General features: G+C 39.0%; 3 protein-coding genes across 3 annotated transcripts; 1 reads left to right on the top strand and 2 right to left on the bottom strand.

The window, feature by feature from the left end:
* Positions 1 to 1,078: 1,078 nt before the first annotated feature.
* On the bottom strand, positions 1,079 to 5,551 carry LOC127800263 (amine oxidase [copper-containing] alpha 3, peroxisomal-like). The gene is made up of 5 exons (XM_052334775.1): positions 3,533 to 5,551; positions 2,486 to 2,867; positions 2,261 to 2,374; positions 1,600 to 2,138; positions 1,079 to 1,479 (listed from the first exon to the last, which is right to left on the bottom strand). Exons 1-5 carry the CDS (start codon positions 4,321 to 4,323, stop codon positions 1,296 to 1,298), a joined length of 2,010 nt encoding a protein of 669 aa, XP_052190735.1. The 5' UTR covers positions 4,324 to 5,551; the 3' UTR covers positions 1,079 to 1,295.
* A 3,391-nt stretch (positions 5,552 to 8,942) lies between these two features.
* On the top strand, positions 8,943 to 9,843 carry LOC127799161 (uncharacterized). Its single transcript, XM_052332916.1, has 2 exons — positions 8,943 to 9,654; positions 9,752 to 9,843. The coding sequence occupies exons 1-2, from the start codon at positions 8,943 to 8,945 to the stop codon at positions 9,841 to 9,843; spliced, it is 804 nt and encodes a 267-aa protein (XP_052188876.1).
* Positions 9,844 to 13,768: 3,925 nt separating this feature from the next.
* Positions 13,769 to 16,684, bottom strand: LOC127798862 (amine oxidase [copper-containing] alpha 2, peroxisomal-like). Its single transcript, XM_052332498.1, has 5 exons — positions 15,850 to 16,684; positions 15,165 to 15,549; positions 14,906 to 15,019; positions 14,217 to 14,755; positions 13,769 to 14,115 (listed from the first exon to the last, which is right to left on the bottom strand). The coding sequence occupies exons 1-5, from the start codon at positions 16,617 to 16,619 to the stop codon at positions 13,908 to 13,910; spliced, it is 2,016 nt and encodes a 671-aa protein (XP_052188458.1). The 5' UTR covers positions 16,620 to 16,684; the 3' UTR covers positions 13,769 to 13,907.
* Positions 16,685 to 17,992: the final 1,308 nt, after the last annotated feature.

Below are 17,992 nucleotides of genomic sequence, written 5' to 3'. Positions count from 1 at the left end.
AATTTTAATTTATTTTTAAATTTTTAGCGACAGGATCATTCTAGCCGCTAAATTTTACATTTTTTATTTTTTAGTGTTAGGTGTGATCTCGTTGCTAAATTTTAATTTTTTTTAAATTTTTAGTCACGGGGTTAGACCCGTCACTAAATTTTAATTTTTATTTAATTTATTTTTATTTTTTAGAGACCGGTGTGACCCTATCGCTAAATTTTATATTTTTTATTTATTTTTTTTACTTTTTAGTGATAGGGTGACTCGTCCCTAAATTTTAATTTTTAATTTTTTTAAAAATTTTAACTATGGATGTGTTTTCGTCGTTAAATTTTAATTTTTTATTTAATTTTTTTATTTTTTAGAGATGGGGTAATCTCATCACTAAATTTTATATTTTATATATTTTTTATTTTTTAGTGACGAGTACGTGTCGTTAAATTTTAATTTTTTATTTAATTATTTTTTTATTTTTTAGAGACTGGATTTCTGTTTCTAATTTCGTCGTTAAATTAAAAAAAATAAAAATATTAGCGATGGAATAATTCGGTCACTAAATTCTATCGCTAGATACTATTTTTCTCATAGTGGGAGCTTTTGTTATCTGGTGTTTTCTGTTATGTAGAGTCACTCCCTAGAGTTCTGCGAGAGCCCGCTGTCATGATTGTCAGCATCAAGCTAGTCGTCGTATCTTGAGAAGCCAATCATTATAGGTTGTCGTAATTGATGCCGTCATAATTGGTGCCGTCACCCACTATCGTGGTTGCCATCGTCGGGCTGGCACATCTACCTTTAGGACAACGTCTCTGACGTGCTTCAACCGCTGCCGTCATTCGAGATATGGTGCTCCAACGTCTTCTTGGTTTGAAACCCCCAAGCTTCAGTTTGCTGTCCAAGTATAGGTCCAGGAATTTCGTTTCAGTTTCCTTCCTGTTGAGCCTGCTCAGAGTCATTGCTGTGATATATAATGCTGCTGTTGCTGTTGCTGGGTCTGCAATTTATATATTTGTTGCTATATTCCTGTTTCAACAGTACCTTCATATCAGGTGATGTAAAGTTTCTGAACTATTGACCATTTATGTAGTGCTTTGTGTGTTCATCATATAAAATTAATTATTGGTTCTCACCAAAATAACAGTGCTTAATGAAAACCTTCAAAATTGCAATTAAGTTACATTTAATGACTCATTAGTAATGAGACGGTTGGGGGCATTTTTGTGCTTTAATCAATTGGTATTCGTTATTCCGGACGTGGCAAATTAACAACTTCGAACCAGCAACAAAAGGAAGTACAATTGGGGCGACTAACAACTAGCATCATCAAGAGATATGGCCTTGAGCACAGGATTTCGGTCGAAGAAATTGGCCGGCCGAAGCTCAAAACTGCCGGTGATGGTTGGCATAATCGGAAAATCTTCCTGATATGGCACATGATGAAATCCCATGGTGTACCATACCACGATGTCCTCGTTTTTTATTCCCCTATTCCTGCACAAGCCCCCACTAACTAATCACGCACTCTAAAACAAAAACAGTGTGCTAATTAATAAGGAGATTGACGCTTTAATTAATTAATTATTTCTTGAATATTGATTATGAGATGGGTACCTGAGAGTCCAAGCCGCCAAGTTGTCGACCCCCCGGCTCTGATCAGCGTACAAGCCACCAGCCCATTTCTCGGACTTGTTCCACGGCGTGACCCATACATGGTACTTACTGAAGGCTCCGCGAATCTGAGCGTAATCATCGTCGGACAAAATGGACGTCGCCGATGATCCCGGGATCAGACGGTAGCCAACGGGGTTGCCCATCTTGGTCTTCTTGTTGGGGTTGACCACCACCAGCTCCGCCGGCGTCGAGCCGAGCCGAATCTTTGCATCGGACTCGGTCTCGGCCGTCTCACTCTGGAGCGTCCAATAACTCTTCCTGGGTGATCTGGTGCCGCGCAGTCTCATGGTCTGCAAGGTGGACTTGATGAAGGAGTTGGCACCGCCGTCCACGTCGAGATCAAGGTGGTAGATGAGGAAGTGATCGTGGTATGGAGCAATTGTATTCGGCGCCAGCAACGTACCGTAGGCTTCCTCTTGGATTTGGTCAGTGTGGGTGTAGGTCGATCCCTTAACTTGGACCAATCCAGTTAAACCAACCTGTGGAGAGGAAATGGGCCCTTTATAAGCAAGGGAGAAATGACAAAACCCATTCTAAGATCGATTTTCTTTTTTAAATGGAAAACATTAGTATAAAATTGTGATCAAGTTCAAGTCAATACCGTGGCTTTAATGGTGCCACTCTGCTTGAGTTCCCAATCGACAATGTAGTCATAATTGGCAAGGGTTGAAACCATCCTCACCACTAAGCTCACTTCGGTTCTCACCTCTCGTATCTGCAGATAAATACATTCGTTAGACGCTTTATAAATGGTTATAGAATATTAAAAGGAAATACTTTTGGATAATCCAAAACTTTCAGTCCAAGTACAGCAACGACTGATTACTTGACCGGGAAGAAAGCGCTCTGTGTGGCGCCAGAGGATATCTCCGGCACTTCGTTCAAAAATACAGAAAACATTCGGAATCTTCCGGGGTTCTCCGTCAGGTGCAGCGAAGTAGCCATCCATGAACACTGCGTTCTCCGGGCAATCCTTCGACCGTTCAAGGGGCACGGCGGACAGCCCAAATCCGTTCTCTCCGGCGTCGAAGAAGGTTCTGAAGTACCATTCTTCGGTGATATCCATGTACGGAACAAACAGCTCTGAAACATAGCCTCTGTACAGCACTCGCCGGTATTCATCTTTGTCGGCATCGTAGATTGATGCTAAGGATATTATAGGACCTGCTCTCACGTCGAATCCCAGGTGGAACTCCCAGTTTGCCCACCTGGGTTAGTTTATAAGAATTGTTGGATTTCCAGAAAAAAAAAAAAAAATCAAAACAAGAGGGCCATCCAAAAGAATTATAGGGCTGATTGCCTGAAATTTTTCCTTTTTATTAAAATAAAAGAATTGTTGCACACCTACACATAACCAAAAATAATGTGTATATTATGCTATATAATATAACATAATATATAATGGCCATGCATATTAGCATATATTATTAAATAAATAGGACCCTTCTACACAGCTTGATAGCCTCATGGAGAGGCTTATTGAAGGGTGCCAAAATTATAGAAATGCCCTCACCCTGCAAATTTGCTTCCCTGCCCCCGCCTCCCCTCTCTGTCTCCAGCAAGTGTTGACTGCTACTGCATTGCCTGGCCAACTCTCGCTGCATCACCTAGCAGCCTCGCCATCTTTGCCTTCACCTCTTCGCCTCATTGACCGCCCCTGCGAGGTGAAGGCGGCGAGGCGATGCAGCGAGAGTCAGCTGGAGGCGACCATGAAAAGGGAAAGAGAGGAGGCAGGGGCAGGGAAAACAAATTTGCAATTTGAGTGAAGATATTTTTGTTATTTTGCGTCCTTCGGTCAGCCTTTCGGCCAGAATAGATTAATCCAAATAAAGTAACTATCCTTATATATATGTATATGTATGTATATATATACCTGATTTTATTTCCATCCCAGGAGAAACTGGGACAATCTGGTTGCAGCACTCTGATATTTCTCAAAATCGGACCGAACGGCGGCTTCTGCTCCGTTGCTCTGTACTCCGTCGCCTCTGCTTCTGGAACTGGAATCTTCAACCTGTCACGGTAACTGATGATCTCCATGGAATCAAGATCAACCGTGACTGTAATTCCCTCTATTGGCCTCATGAACAGATTCACAGTTCCATCCAAGTAGTAAGACATCACTCTCACCACCCTTTTACTCTTCTTCTCCCCGTACCAGCCAACAGTAAGAGCCCCGCATACAACTTCTTCAACTTTAAGTCCCCTCTTGCTAATGGAGTCCAGAAATGGAGGATAACTCAGCGGCAGGTTGGTTGCAGCTGCTTCTTCATCGGAGGTGAGCAGAGGGTAGCCATATCCATGGTAGATTTGGTCGGAAACAATCGAATTTGTCGACAAGTCAACGGTGATTTCGTGGGTTTCTTGATTCAAACGGGCTATGACAAAGGCTTGACGCGGTGGGGTTTGGGTCGTGTGGCCGGAGAGCCATGAGAGCACGGCTGTTTTGTCTGGTTCTTGCAGGCCCACGTAATGGAAGATTGGGTTCTGGCCATGGCTGTGGCGACTGGACTCTTTTACTATGGTTCGGACTCGCTGGAGCTCCGACGGAGAAAGCGGGTCCAGTGGGTGGGCCGAGGCAAGCGATGAGAAGTGGGAGAGAATGATGAAGAAGAAGATGACGAGAATGGCAGCTGGGAAGCTTAAAGTTGAAGGCTTCGCCATGGCTGTGGCTCTATGAGTTGAGAGACGATGGATATTTCATTGTATCTAAATAAAATTTTAACAGTATATTACTAAGAAGAAAATAATAGATCATGCTAATATGTTTTCTTATTTTTAACCTGGTTTACATATTTTATATTCCCCCTCACACAGTCTACTTAACATTAGTGTTAACATCGAGAAAGATTGTGAATGAGGCCCTCTGTAAGCATTAAAGGAGGAGTAAAATGTGGACAGTTACAATCATTCATTCCATCCATCCTGAGTTGCAACCATCTATTCATTTGTTTTTTTTTTTCTTTTTTTATATAATTTACTTTAGAAGAAGAAGAAGGCGCAATTTGCATGCTTCAATCTACACTTCATTGCATGAAAACCATATTAATTGCTGCTTCTCATCCAAATGTCAATTATTAAATGCTTGATCCCAAAGAAAATATGTCTTAGCAAGCTTAAAATTGTTGTTAGGCTTTCATACAAATGTGATGGGAGACAGAGAGTAAACAAAGATTCACCTACTCTCTCTATTTGATTGACCCTGCCAGAAGTGAACAAAACAGCACAACAAACACCACAATATATGGAGTACAAAAATAAGTTAAGTAAGAATAAAACTTCAACGCGTGAGACAAGTAATTTTTAATTTGGAAAACCTCTTCCAATATGAAAGGATAAAAATCACGGGATCCAATGGTCCACTACAAAAAACTCCACTATGAATAACAAGCTTCTACAAGTGATTGTTCAACAGTAACAACAGATACACAACCTCAAATCAGTTAGATAACATGAACAGCTTCAAATCATAACACTAAAAGAGAGACTAGAAAAATATCACCGAAATTAGGTTGTTGTTATAGAATACAAAACTGGAGTTATGGAGCTCAAATAAATGATCCAAACGTCCAGATTGAAGTTCTAGATTTCTTTTATTTGTTGACCAAAAATCAGCCCAATCAAACCGCGGATAACCCTCTAATCTGCAAATGATAAAAAATTATTCACTACTCTTCAACCCAGAAAATTCTAAACAACAAACCCTTTGTTTGGAGACCAATAATCGGAACTACAAATCTCAAAACATTAATCTAATCATTCAAAAAGAAGAACCAAATGTCTTCTACAAATTGACAAAAAATTGGTAAAATCAAACTACAGATGATGCCTCAATAGATCACTTGATCAAACCTGCACACTCCACGTGCCTTTTCCCTGACTCCCATCTCTTCTCTCATTCAAAAACACACTGTTGCTCACACACACACATCTCTTCTCCTTTTATACTAAAATTTTAGAAACCCCTAAGGGCCTTGGCTTCTTATTCATAAGCCAAATAAGTTTTGGGCTTCTCCACATTGGAAAGGACCCAAAAACCCAACAATTGAATCGTCAAAAGGAAGAGTAATTAAGGTTGTGAACAACTCCAAGAGACATTACTTTGAGCATAGGATTTCGATCAAAGAAATTGGCCGGCCAAAGCTCAAAACTACCAATGATGGTTGGCCTAATCGGGAAATCTTCTTGGTATGGCACATGATTAAAGCCCATGGTATACCATATCACAATATCCTCTCCCTTTATTCACTTGTTGTTGGGAGAAAAATACGTTAAATCAAATAATCATAGCGGAATAAAATAATTCTTCTTCTTATGTGAACTTAATAGGAGTTAAATTAAGCAGATATGGAGTAATCTAAAATAAGTGCATCAATCACTTAATCACAGAGACACCAAATTTTTATGTAGAAAACCCCCTCAATGTAAGGAGTAAAAACTGCGGCACCGGAGTCCACCTAAAAATTTCACTATCAACAAATAATGGATACAATCTTTCTTTTCTAGATAATACTAGAGGCACGACAAATTCTTAAAAATTCAATAATTCTTAGCACACTAAAATAATCCCAAGAGCAATAAAACAATTAATCCAATCACAACTCTCTCAAGAATAAAGATTTTTGGAATAATTTTCAAAAACAACAAGGTAAGATCTTACCAAAAATTGTCACTGTTCGGACATAATTACTCCCAGATAGATAATCGGATCTCGATTTGAAGAACTCAAGTTGTAAAGTTTTTGTCCAAAAATCATGACGATTAGACTAACGGATGCCGAGATATCAAGCAGTAACTGACATCTGCGCAAGCTGCCCAAAATTTTCCTGCTCACTGCTCGCTGCAACTTTGAAGTTTGCATAGTCACCATGTTGAATTTTTGCATAGCTACCATGTTGAATTTTGCAACCACCTTGTTGAATTTTTTATCAACTTTTGAATAGTCTCCATTGAATTTTTGAAATCCTCTTTTGAATTTTTGAAAACAGATGTGTGAAGGAGGCGACTGCAACTTCTCTGCTTTTTCATATTGTGTTGGGTGCTTCTCCCACACGTGTGGTGGATACCCAACACCTATTTCTGCACAAGTTTAAAAAACCCAACTTTCACTCAATTCTCCCACAGCAACAATTTATTCTGTCTTTGTAATTCTGAAAATTTTGTGGTAATTATAATTGTTAATGAGAGAATTGTTATCATATTATTTTAATTATATTTTTATATGAAAATTTCATCATCAAAAGATTGAATTTTTTGTAATTATATAAATTATGACAAGGGTACGTACGCAGGACCCAGCCCATGGGCAGGGTAGGCTAAAGCCCCCAATTTTTTTTAAAAAAAATAGATTTTTTAGATTTAAAAAATATATATTTTTTTAAACTCACCCCAACCAATCAACCCAAATATATTATCATCTCAAACCTAAAATAAATCTCTAATGTTTAATTATTAAATCTCAAAATTAAACTTAAACTTAATTCTTGGAATTGGCCCTACGACGATCTTCTTCTTTTTGTCTCAGCACCTAGCTCTCTTCAATTTTTATCGCTTCCAGACTTTCTTAGCAAATATACATCGTAAGCCATCTCTTCTCTTTATCTTTTCTATTTATTTATTTCAAAATTTGTTGAAAGTGCGTGTTTGGATCTTCGCTATTGCTTCCAACGCTGGTGACTTGCATCGTTGGAGGGGCTTTAGTCGGGGATGGCCATGTTGGGCGGTTGTTGCTTCGCAATAAAATAGAAAATGACTTTCTAGGGATAAAACTTGTCAATAAGTACCTCTATATTAATACTAGGAATGAAACTCATCAAAACATCACTTCGAAATAAAATAGAGAATTACTTTCAAACAAACGCCATAATTATTTATATTGAGATGGAGATTGCTCTTGATATTAATATAGAGGTACTCATTGACAAGTTTGATCTATCGGAGAATAATAAGTTGTGGCTTTAAGTAATTTTATAAGGTCTTTGATTTCACATTTTTGTATTTTTATTATTTTTTTAATTTCTCTTTTTTAGATTATATTAAATATGCAAATAAAATTTGTTAAACTTCTATTTTGACCTTTTTATTTTTTCCTATTGGTAAAACTCACGTTGGAAAAAACATTTGAAGCCCCTAGGTAAAAAATCCTAAGTCCGCCCTACGTACCCGAGAGTCCAAGCTACCAAGCCGTCATCCCCTCGGCTCTAATCAACATACAAACCACCCAGTGGCGGAGCCACGTTATGGCCAGCTAGGGCCATATTTCTATTTTTTTGATTTTTTATATATGTTATTATAAATAATTATAATTTTTATAATTTAATTAAGATTAAAATTATAATTTAGTTTGGACTAAAAATCTTTCTCGACTCAAACCACCGGCCCATATCTCGGACCATTGTATGACGCATACTTGGTACTTACAGAAGGCTCCCCGGATCTAAGTATAATCATCGACGGATGAAATGGACGTTGCTGGTGTTCTGGGGATCAGACGGTAGCCAACGGGGTTGCCCATCTTCGTTCTCTTGTTGGGGTTGACCACCAACAGCTCCGCCGGCTTCGAGCTGAACCCAATATTTGCATCCGATTCAGTCTTAGCCGCCTGGCTCTCAACAGTCTAGTAACTAACCCTCGGGGCGGATCCAGGGATGGATTTGGGGGGAGGGGTGTCCCCAGAACTATTAATGATTTTAGCCCCCATTCTCTCCCAAATAATCCAAATTTTAAGAAAGATTTGAGGAAGGGCTGAGCCTGCCCCCTAGATCCGCCCCCTCGGGAATCCAGTGCTACGGGCCCTTATGGTCTGCAAGGTGGACTTGATGAAGGAGTTGACATCACCATCCACGTTGAGATTAAGGTGGTAGATGAGGAAGTGATCGTGGTATGGAGCAATTGAATTCTGTTCCAGCAACGTGTTAGATTATTAAGGCTAGTTGTTAAGAAAGTTTGTTTTTTATCTCTTGTTGAATAAGTCTAGCTATGGTTGTTACATAGTTAGAGATATATTAGGGATCAGATTGGTTGCTTTTTATCTTCCTATTTTTCTGCTGATTAGGAGGAAATAGTTGGTATGTTTTACTATTTAAATCATTGTAGAACTTGAACTTCCGATCTAAGAAAGATTCTACATTCAAGTTGTTTTTCTTTATTTCATTTCATGGTATCAGAGCCCTTTTTTGATCTTAAGGGTTTGTGAAAACTTCAACAAAAAAAAAATCTCCATTCTTCTTGCCATCTGCCTACCTTTTCAACCTCAGAAAAATAACCCTCAAAAGCCAACCTAAATGTCATCATTCAACAGTAGCTTCATCGTCCCATCACCACAGCTCTTCAATGGTGAAAACTACCAAATTTGGGCTGTCAAAATGAAAGTCTTTTTGCAGTCACAGGATTTATGGTCTTGTGTAGAGGAAGGCTATGTGCAGAGAGCATTACCGGCTAATCCCACCATCAACCAGCTGAGGCAACAAAGTGAAGAATCTGTCAAGCCGTATAAGGCCTTGTCAGCTATTCATGCATCAGTCTCAGAAGGAATTTTGGCTAGAATCTTAACTTGTCAAACTGGAAAAGAGGCATGGGATAGGCTCAAAGAAATGTTCCAGGGCAGTGAAGCAAACAAGAGGATGAGGCTTCTCAATCTATGGAGAGACTTCGATTTGTTAAGGATGAAGGACTCTGAAAGCATCAAGGACTATGTTGATCGACTTATGAAGGTGGTCAATCAGATTAGGTTGCTTCAAGAGGATCTCCCTGATAGAAGAATAGTGGAAAAAGTCCTTGTGAGTGTTCCAGAGAGATTTGAATCTAAAATCTCTTCTTTGGAGGACTCAAAGGACTTAACCACGCTCAAACTTGATGAGTTGGTGAGTTCACTCCAAGCACTGGAACAAAGGAGGGCTATTAGACATGAAGAACAGGTGGAAGGTGTATTTTTCTCTAGCTTTAAAAGCAAGGGGAAGCAGAAGGAGTATACGAAAGGAGATGGAGAGAAGAAGGGCAAGTTAAAAAAGAAAAGTTACAAGCAAAAGAAGGAATATCCTCCCTGCTCTCATTGCAGTAAAAACACTCATGCAGAAGCATTTTGCTGGTTTAGGCCAGGATACAAATGTTCTCTTTGTAACCTGCCTGGACATAGTGAGAAATTCTGTAAGAGAAAGGGAGAAGCCAACCAGCAGGCTCAGGTGACTGGGGCAAATCATTGTCAAGAGGAGAGATTGTTCTCTGCCACAAAAAGTGGTACTGACTTTGAGTTAAATATTTGGCTCATTGACAGTGCTTGTTCTCAACATATGACTCCAAATGAGAAGCTTTTTACTCAGTTGGATGAGTTACATTCAACCCAAGTGAAGATCGGAGATGGAAGCTTTCTGAAAACCAAAGGAAAAGGGTTGGTTGCAATAGACACCTCTTCAGGTACCAAGTTTATTGCTGATGTTCTTTTAGTACCAGACATTTGTCAAAATCTGCTTAGTTTGGGACAATTACTTGAACAAAATTATGTTGTGCATTTTGAGAATAAGAAATGCCTAGTAAGTGATGCTGGTGGATTTTTGATTCTAGAAGTACCTATGAGAGAAAAGTGTTTTCCAATAGAGTTGAAGTCTAAACTGAGGTCTTTTGCTGCTAGTATCAATCAGTCTAACCTTTGGCATAAAAGGTTTGGACACTTCAGTTATGGCACACTCAAAATGATGCATGAAAACTGTCTAGTTGAGGATTTCCCTATTACTGTAACAAACCCAGGTATCTGTGCTGTTTGTGAATTTGGGAAGCAAACAAGGTTACCTTTTGGGATCCAGTCCCTTCAAGAGCTTCTGTGAGCAAGCTGGAATTTTGCAACAGTTCACTGTTCCTAGGTCTCCTCAACAAAATGGGGTCAGTGAGAGGAAAAATAGGACAGTAATGGAAATGGCAAGGTGTTTAATGTTTGAGAAGCATCTACCAAAAAGGTTTTGGGCTGAAGCTGCCAATACAACAGTCTACTTGCTTAATTTATTGCCAACAAGGGTTCTGGCAGAAAAGACACCATCCGAAGTCTGGTTTGGCTTCAAACCTTCAGTTCATCATTTGAGGGTGTTTGGTTGTATTTGTTACACCCATGTGCATGAGCAGCTGAAGGATAAGTTGGACTATAGGGCTGAGAAATGTATATTTCTTGGTTATGCCTCCAATGTTAAGGGGTATAGGATTTATAACCCTACTGCAAATAGGTTTTTTGTCTGTAGGGATTTGACATTTGATGAAGGAGCAGAATGGGAATGGAGGAATGATCCTGTTGTTCAGGAGGAGAACTTTCCTAATCTATCTGAGTTGCCTGCATCAGAAGTTGCTGAATTTGATGTTGCTCCTGTTAGAGGCACTAGATCCTTGCAAGATGTGTATCAAAGGTGCAGCCTCTCTATCAAAGATCCAACAACCTATGAAGAAGCAGCTGCTGAGTTAGCATGGATTGAAGCAATGAAGGAAGAGCTAAGGATGATCTATAAAAACAGTACCTGGGAACTCGTGGAAAGGCCAACAGATAAACAAGTAATTGGAGTTAAGTGGGTTTATAGAACCAAAATAAATCCTGATGGTTCTGTGAACAAACTTAAAGCTAGATTGGTGGTTAAAGGCTACTCTCAGCAGCCAGGAGTAGACTTTAATGAGACTTTTGCTCCTGTGGCAAGATATGACACTATCAGGATGTTAATAGCACTAGCAGCAGCACTTGGTTGGCAAATATGGCATTTAGATGTAAAGTCAGCGTTCCTCAATGGTGTTCTGGAAGAATGCATTTATGTAGATCAACCAGAAGGTTTTAGTATTCCAGGAGAAGAGGATAAAGTTTATAGATTGCATAAAGCACTCTATGGATTGAAGCAAGCACCACGTGCTTGGTACATCAAAATAGATACTTTTCTAATGCAATAAGGATTCAAAAGGAGTGAAAATGAAGCCACACTATATGTCAAAATAGTTGATGGCAAGGTTCAACTAATTCTGTCTTTGTATGTAGATGACTTGTTGATTACAGGAGGAGATGTATGGGCTGCAAAAGAGTTCAAGCTGATGATGGCCAAGGAATTTGAAATGTCAGATTTGGGACTGATGAAATATTTCCTAGGCCTGGAAGTATATCAAGAATCAAAAGGCATCTTCTTAACACAAAAGAAGTATGCCATGGACCTATTGAAGAAGTTCAAGGTGAGTGAAGCAAAGCAAGTACCTACACCCTTAGTAGTTAATGCTAAACTATCCAAGGAGGATGAAAGTGAGGTTGTTGATGCCAAAGTTTTTAGGAGCATTGTTGGTTCTTTATTGTACTTAACAGCCTCAAGGCCAGAGATAATGTTTGCAGCTAGTTTGCTCTCGAGATTTATGCATGCTCCAAGGAAAACTCATCTTGCAGCAGCAAAAAGGGTCCTAAGGTATATTAAAGGCACTGCTAGCCTTGGTATTACATACACAAGGCTTGAAAACCCAGAGTTGGAAGGCTTCTGTGACAGTGACTGGGCTGGTAGTGTGGATGATTTCAAAAGCACCTCAGGATATGTTTTTTCTTTTGGAAATGGAGTGTTTTCTTGGAACTCAAAAAAACAAGATGTTGTAGCTCAATCTACAGCTGAAGCAGAATATATCTCAGCTACATCAGCTAGCAATCATGCTTTATGGCTAAGGAAGATGCTTGCAGACCTTGGAATGGTTCAAAATTCTCCTACTAGGATGCATGTGGATAACAAGTCAGCTATTGCTATCACAATGAATCCAGTTCAGCATGGAAGAACCAAACACATTTCTGTCAAGTTTCATGCCATTCGAGAGGCAGTCAAGGCAGAGGAGATTGAAATGATATATTGTCCAGCAGAAGAGCAACTAGCTGATATTCTCACAAAGGCACTCTCACGTGATCAATTTGAAGATATGAGGAAGAAGCTGGGAGTGACCAACAACTACCTTAAGGAGGAGTGTTAGATTATTAAGGCTAGTTGTTAAGAAAGTTTGTTTTTTATCTCTTGTTGAATAAGTCTAGCTATGATTGTTACATAGTTAGAGATATATTAGGGATCAGATTGGTTGCTTTTTATCTTCCTATTTTTCTGCTGATTAGGAGGAAGTAGTTGGTATGTTTTACTATTTAAATCATTGTAGAACTTGAACTTCCGATCTAAGAAAGATTCTACATTCAAGTTGTTTTTCTTTATTTCCTTTCACAACGTACCGTAGACTTCCTCGCGTATTTGGTCAGTGTGAGTGTACGTCGAGGCTGGACTCTTTTCCTATGGCTCGGACTCGCCGGAGCTCCGATGGAGAAAGGGGATCCAGTGGGTGGGCTGAGAATAGGGACGATAAGTGGGGGACATAGATAAAGAAGGCGATGAGAATGGTTCGGATAATGCTTGAAATTGTGGAGTTGGCCATGGCTGTGGTGGTAATAGATAAAGAAGGCGATGAGAATGGTTCGGATAAATTGTGGAGTTCGGATAATGGTTATTATAAAAGGGCCGGTAGCATAATCTTTAATAGAATTAAATATTGATAATATTATAAGTTTTTCAAAGCTTTAAATTTGTATAAACACGTGATCATAAAGAGACATAAGAAGAGATCAAAGACAAAGCCTCTCATGCTCTTTTAAGTCTTTTAACACAGTAAATCCGTACTCAATTATATTTATTATTTATCACCTTACTATCAAGTATTATAATATATAATTCATGTAAAATTGTCAGTCACGCCCTTCCATGTATTTTTTATACTAACAATTTATAATAAGTCACTTTTTGTTACTATATTTTTATCGTGGCATTATTTTAATAACATTTTCATAAAGAGATTCCCTTAAAAAAAATTAACTCTCCTTTTCTTAATGTAGTTGATTGGCCTGCTCAATTTCAGCCAAATAGAGTCTCCAATCGCGGTCGGTCGAGAATGCGGCGGCAAAGAATAATTTGTTTAAATCAATAAAAAAAAAGGTTTATTGTTAAAACTAGTAAACACTAAAATTGCAATTTAATAATAAGTGATAACATTAAAAATTTAATATCTCAAGTTTATATCTCGTCAATCTCAGTTGTTCTCGCATTGAGTTGAGTTCCAAGTATGATTAAAAATAAAATAAATCAAAAGATTACCCCATTAATTGCTAGCAATTTTTATTCTTATATTCTTATTCTTATATTACATTAAATGAAACACTCATAAAAGTAGCAGGTTGGGGCCCTTTTCGGCCTTTACCATGCTTCTTGCTTAATTTTGAGATTTTAATTTCAATGCGGGACCACCCTGCAATTAGAGCTATTAACAGCTACAGAAGGCATTGCTTTGAGCACGGGATTTCGCTCGAAGAAATTGGTCGGCCGGAGCTCAAAACTGCCTGTAATCGTCGGCATGATCGGAAAATCTTCTTGGTATGGCACATGATGAAATCCTAATGTGTACCATAGCACAATGTCCCGATTCTCTATTCCCTTGTCCCTATAAAATATATATATATATATATATTCATCGTAAAAATGATGAGATTGAAACCTTAATTTTCGTAAAAACGATGAGATGGGGTAAAAACTAACTAATACCTGCGAGTCCAAGCCGCCAAGGTGTCGTCCCCTCGGCTTTGATCAACGTACAGACCACTAGCCCATTTCTCGGACTTGTTCCACGGTGTGACCCACACATGGTACTTACTGAACGCTCCTCGTATCTGCGCATAATCATCGTCGGATAAAATGGACGTCGCCGATAATCCCGGGATCAGACGGTAGCCAACAGGGTTGCCCATCTTAGTCTTCTTGTTGGGGTTGACCACCAACAGCTCTGCCGGCTTAGAACCGAGCCGAACCTTTGCATCTGACTCGGTCTTAGCCGTCTCGCTTTGGACAGTCCAATAACTCTTCCTGGGTGATCCGGCGCCACGCACCCTCGTGGTCTGCAAGGTGGACTTGATGAAGGAGTTGGCATCACCGTCCACGTCGAGATCAAGGTGATAGATGAGGAAGTGGTCGTGGTAGGAGCCAATTGTATTCGGTGCTAGCAACGTACCGTAGACTTCCTCCTGTATTTGGCTACTGTGGGTATAGGATGATCCCCTAATTTCGAGCAATCCAGTTAGACCAACCTGTGGAGGGAATTATGTGGATAAGCAAAGGTACAACCTTAATTATTTACCAAGAAGAAAGTAAACACAACCCATAATTTATAAAGTGAGAAACTTTAGTAACCGACGAACACTTTGTTTAATCATAGATTGTTATCTTGTGCTCTGTACCGTGGCTTTAATGGTGCCACTTTGCCTGAATTCCCAGTCGACAATGTAGTCATAGTTGCCGACGGTTGAAACCATCCTCACAACCAAGCTCACTTCAGGTCTCACTTCTCTGATCTACACATTGTCAAGAAGCAGCTTTTGTTAAAACACTACAAGTTTAATATAAATAAATATATATCAAAAATTATTTTTCCAAGTTCTAAAATGGTAAGAAAATATTTTTGAATTTTGAGTTCAAGAACAACGAGAACTAACTAACCACTTGGCCGGGAACCATTTCCTCGGTGTGGCGCCAGAGGACATCGCCGGCGTATCGCTCAAATATGCAAAAAACATTCGGAATCTTGCCTGGACTGCCGTTCTGTGCAGCGAAGTAGCCATCCATGAACACTGCGTTCTCCGGGCAATCCTTCGTCGGCTCAAGCGGCACGGCGCATAGCCCGAATCCAAACTCTCCAGCATCAAAGAAGGTTCTATAGTACCACTCTTCGGTGAGATCCATGTACGGCACAAACAGCTCCGAAACATAGCCTCTGTATAGCACTCGCCGGTCTTCATCTTTGTCGACGTCGTAGATTGACGCCAAGGATATTATTGGACCCGCTCTCATGTCGAATCCCAGATGAAATTTCCAATTTGCCCACCTGTTGGATAGAAGAACTCACAAAAAGAAAAAAGAAAGGTTGCTCTGTTTATATAAAAATATACATATATGCACTATTAAAATGATATATTAATTTTTTGTAATCACAATTCACATGCACTCTCTCTCGTGTGTGTTTTCTTTCCTTTGTTAGTGTGTTTAATCATTGAAATTATATTTGTTTCGATTTGTTGAATTCGAGCTTTTGTCGTTCGCACTTATAATAAGAGTGTAAAGAGCAACTGTTTTAAGTTCGTTATTCAATTCGAAAAATCAGCCTAAAATTATTCCATACGAATACCTGATTGAATTTCCATCCAAGGAGAAACTGGGACCATCTGGCTGGATCACTCTGATATTTTTCAAGCTTGGAGCCAGCGGCGGCTTCTGCTCCGATGCTCTGTAGTCCGTCCCCTCGGCATCGGGTACCGGAATCTTCATCCTGTCACGAAAACCAACGATCTTCATGGCATCAAGATCAACGGTGACGGTGATTCCCTCTATTGGTCTCATGTACAAATTCACCGTCCCATCCAAGTAGTAACACATCACTCTCACCACCCTTTTACTCTTCTTCTCTCCGTACCACCCAATAGTAAAGCTCTCACACACAACTTCCTTGACTTTAAGCCCCCTCTCGTTAATGGAGTCCAAAAATGGAGGATATGCCAGTGCCAGGTCGCTGGCAGCGTCTTGTTCTTCGAAGGTGAGAATGGGGAAGCCATGTCCACGGTAGATTTGGTCGGAAACGATCGAATTTGTCGATAAGTCGACGATGATTTCGTGGGTTTTACGATTCAAACGGGCTACAACAAAGGCTTGGCGAGGTGGGCTTTTGGTTGTGTGGCCGGAGAGCCATGAGAGAATAACTGGTTTGTCTGGTTCTTGCAGACCTACGTATTGGAAGGTTAGATTTTTGCCGTGGCTGGGAACTGATTCTTTTACTATGGCCCGGACTCGCCAGAGCTCCGCCGGAGAAAGAGGGTCCAGTGGGTGGGCTGAAGCAAGCAATGATAATTGCGGGGGACAGATGAAGAAGGAGAAGAAGATGATGATTACAAGCATGGCCATGCATGCGTTGCTGCAACCAACACGATGGAATAAGGATCGACCCTTGAGGGATGAGACAGGGAGACTCAAATATTTATATGGTTCTTTTTCGTATAAAATCTTCAATTTTATAACGTGATTTTTCGCATTAGATGATGTGTTTGGTCGGCTTGCTCACTTGCTGCCAAATAAAAGGCTGAAATTTCCATCCATGTGTGCTACATAGTGCGACTAAGGGCGGCGTAGAAACAAGAAAAATGAATAATTAATTGAATAATTTGCCCATAACGTTACAAACTAGCAGAAGAAAGATGGGCTTGTGTGGCATTTCACGGTACAGCCATCTCTTGACAGTCATTTCAATAGAATAGATTGATAATGTCTTCAAATCACAGTGGCTTGCATCCGCCAATTACAATAAGGATAATGTTAGACAAACAAACTTGTGGAGGACAACTCTGAGAAAATTACATATCAACCCTGTAAAAGACAACTTTATCCTTGACCTCACCTCTCAGTCTCTCTTTCACTCTCACTTTTCTATTTTACTCTTTACTCTCATCTCTCATAAGCTCTTTTACCGCCATTCACACTCATTCATTCATTCTCTCTCTCTCTCTCTCTCTCCAACTTCCACTGCAGTCGTCGTTCACCTCTATTCCAACCTCCATCACCACCCGTCTCCACTATTCTAGTATCCACCGATATCTTCATCTCCTATTTCTCTCTAGATCTTCTTTCGTTTCTCTCCGTCATCTGCCTCCACTGTTCCAACTTCTCTCTCTCTTTGGTCTTCTATTAAACATATATAAATATATAATATATGATATTATATATTATTTGCATATTATTTATTTTTTTATCTATTTATATTACTTGCATAAATCTGAAATATGATATTATGATTTTGTTTAACTTTAAATATGATTTTTGGTTTTTGTAAAATATAACATTAAGATTTTGTACAAATTTACATATAGTTTTTGATCTTTCAATTCAAGCAATATAAATAAATAATAACATACAAATATGTATAATTGTTTATACATAAAATAATTATAAAATACATAAAATTTTATGTTTTGTATAAATGATAAAGAGAAAAAATATATTTGGGATGATAAATTATTTAAACCTGTTTGAGAAAATGAGAGAGTTTTAAAAAAGGTCAATTATTCCAAACAAGTGTAGAATAGTGAATAAAGAAAAAAAAATTGTTTGATGCAATTTTGATAGACACATTTAGCTTTTCCCTTAAGAGTGGTCTTTTCTTATCTTCCACCTATTTTGTTACTTTTAAAAATTTTGTCTTGCTATTTTTAAAAATTATTTTGTAATTTTGTATTAATTTTTAAGGTATAAAATACAAATCAAACTATAAAACATAATATTAT

The sequence above is a fragment of the Diospyros lotus genome, chromosome 4, assembly GCF_014633365.1.
Source record: "Diospyros lotus cultivar Yz01 chromosome 4, ASM1463336v1, whole genome shotgun sequence".
In the NCBI taxonomy this organism is placed as follows: domain Eukaryota; kingdom Viridiplantae; phylum Streptophyta; class Magnoliopsida; order Ericales; family Ebenaceae; genus Diospyros; species Diospyros lotus.
Note: the sequence above shows the minus strand (reverse complement) of the source record. Positions and strands in the feature narration are given on the sequence as shown.

Bases quoted from the DNA above. Each gene is read 5' to 3' on its own strand.
- LOC127800263 (XM_052334775.1), bottom strand. From the start codon at position 4,323: ATGGCGAAGCCTTCAACTTTAAGCTTCCCAGCTGCCATTCTCGTCATC. The intron at 2,868-3,532 runs GTATATATATAC...AAACTAACCCAG, and splicing joins TGGGATGGAAATAAAATCAG to GTGGGCAAACTGGGAGTTCC. The intron at 2,375-2,485 runs GTAATCAGTCGT...ATTTATCTGCAG, and splicing joins AGCGCTTTCTTCCCGGTCAA to ATACGAGAGGTGAGAACCGA.
- LOC127799161 (XM_052332916.1), top strand. From the start codon at position 8,943: ATGTCATCATTCAACAGTAGCTTCATCGTCCCATCACCACAGCTCTTC. The intron at 9,655-9,751 runs GCAAGTTAAAAA...TTGCTGGTTTAG, and splicing joins AGGAGATGGAGAGAAGAAGG to GCCAGGATACAAATGTTCTC.
- LOC127798862 (XM_052332498.1), bottom strand. From the start codon at position 16,619: ATGGCCATGCTTGTAATCATCATCTTCTTCTCCTTCTTCATCTGTCCC. The intron at 15,550-15,849 runs GTATTCGTATGG...TCTATCCAACAG, and splicing joins TTGGATGGAAATTCAATCAG to GTGGGCAAATTGGAAATTTC. The intron at 15,020-15,164 runs GTTAGTTAGTTC...GACAATGTGTAG, and splicing joins AAATGGTTCCCGGCCAAGTG to ATCAGAGAAGTGAGACCTGA.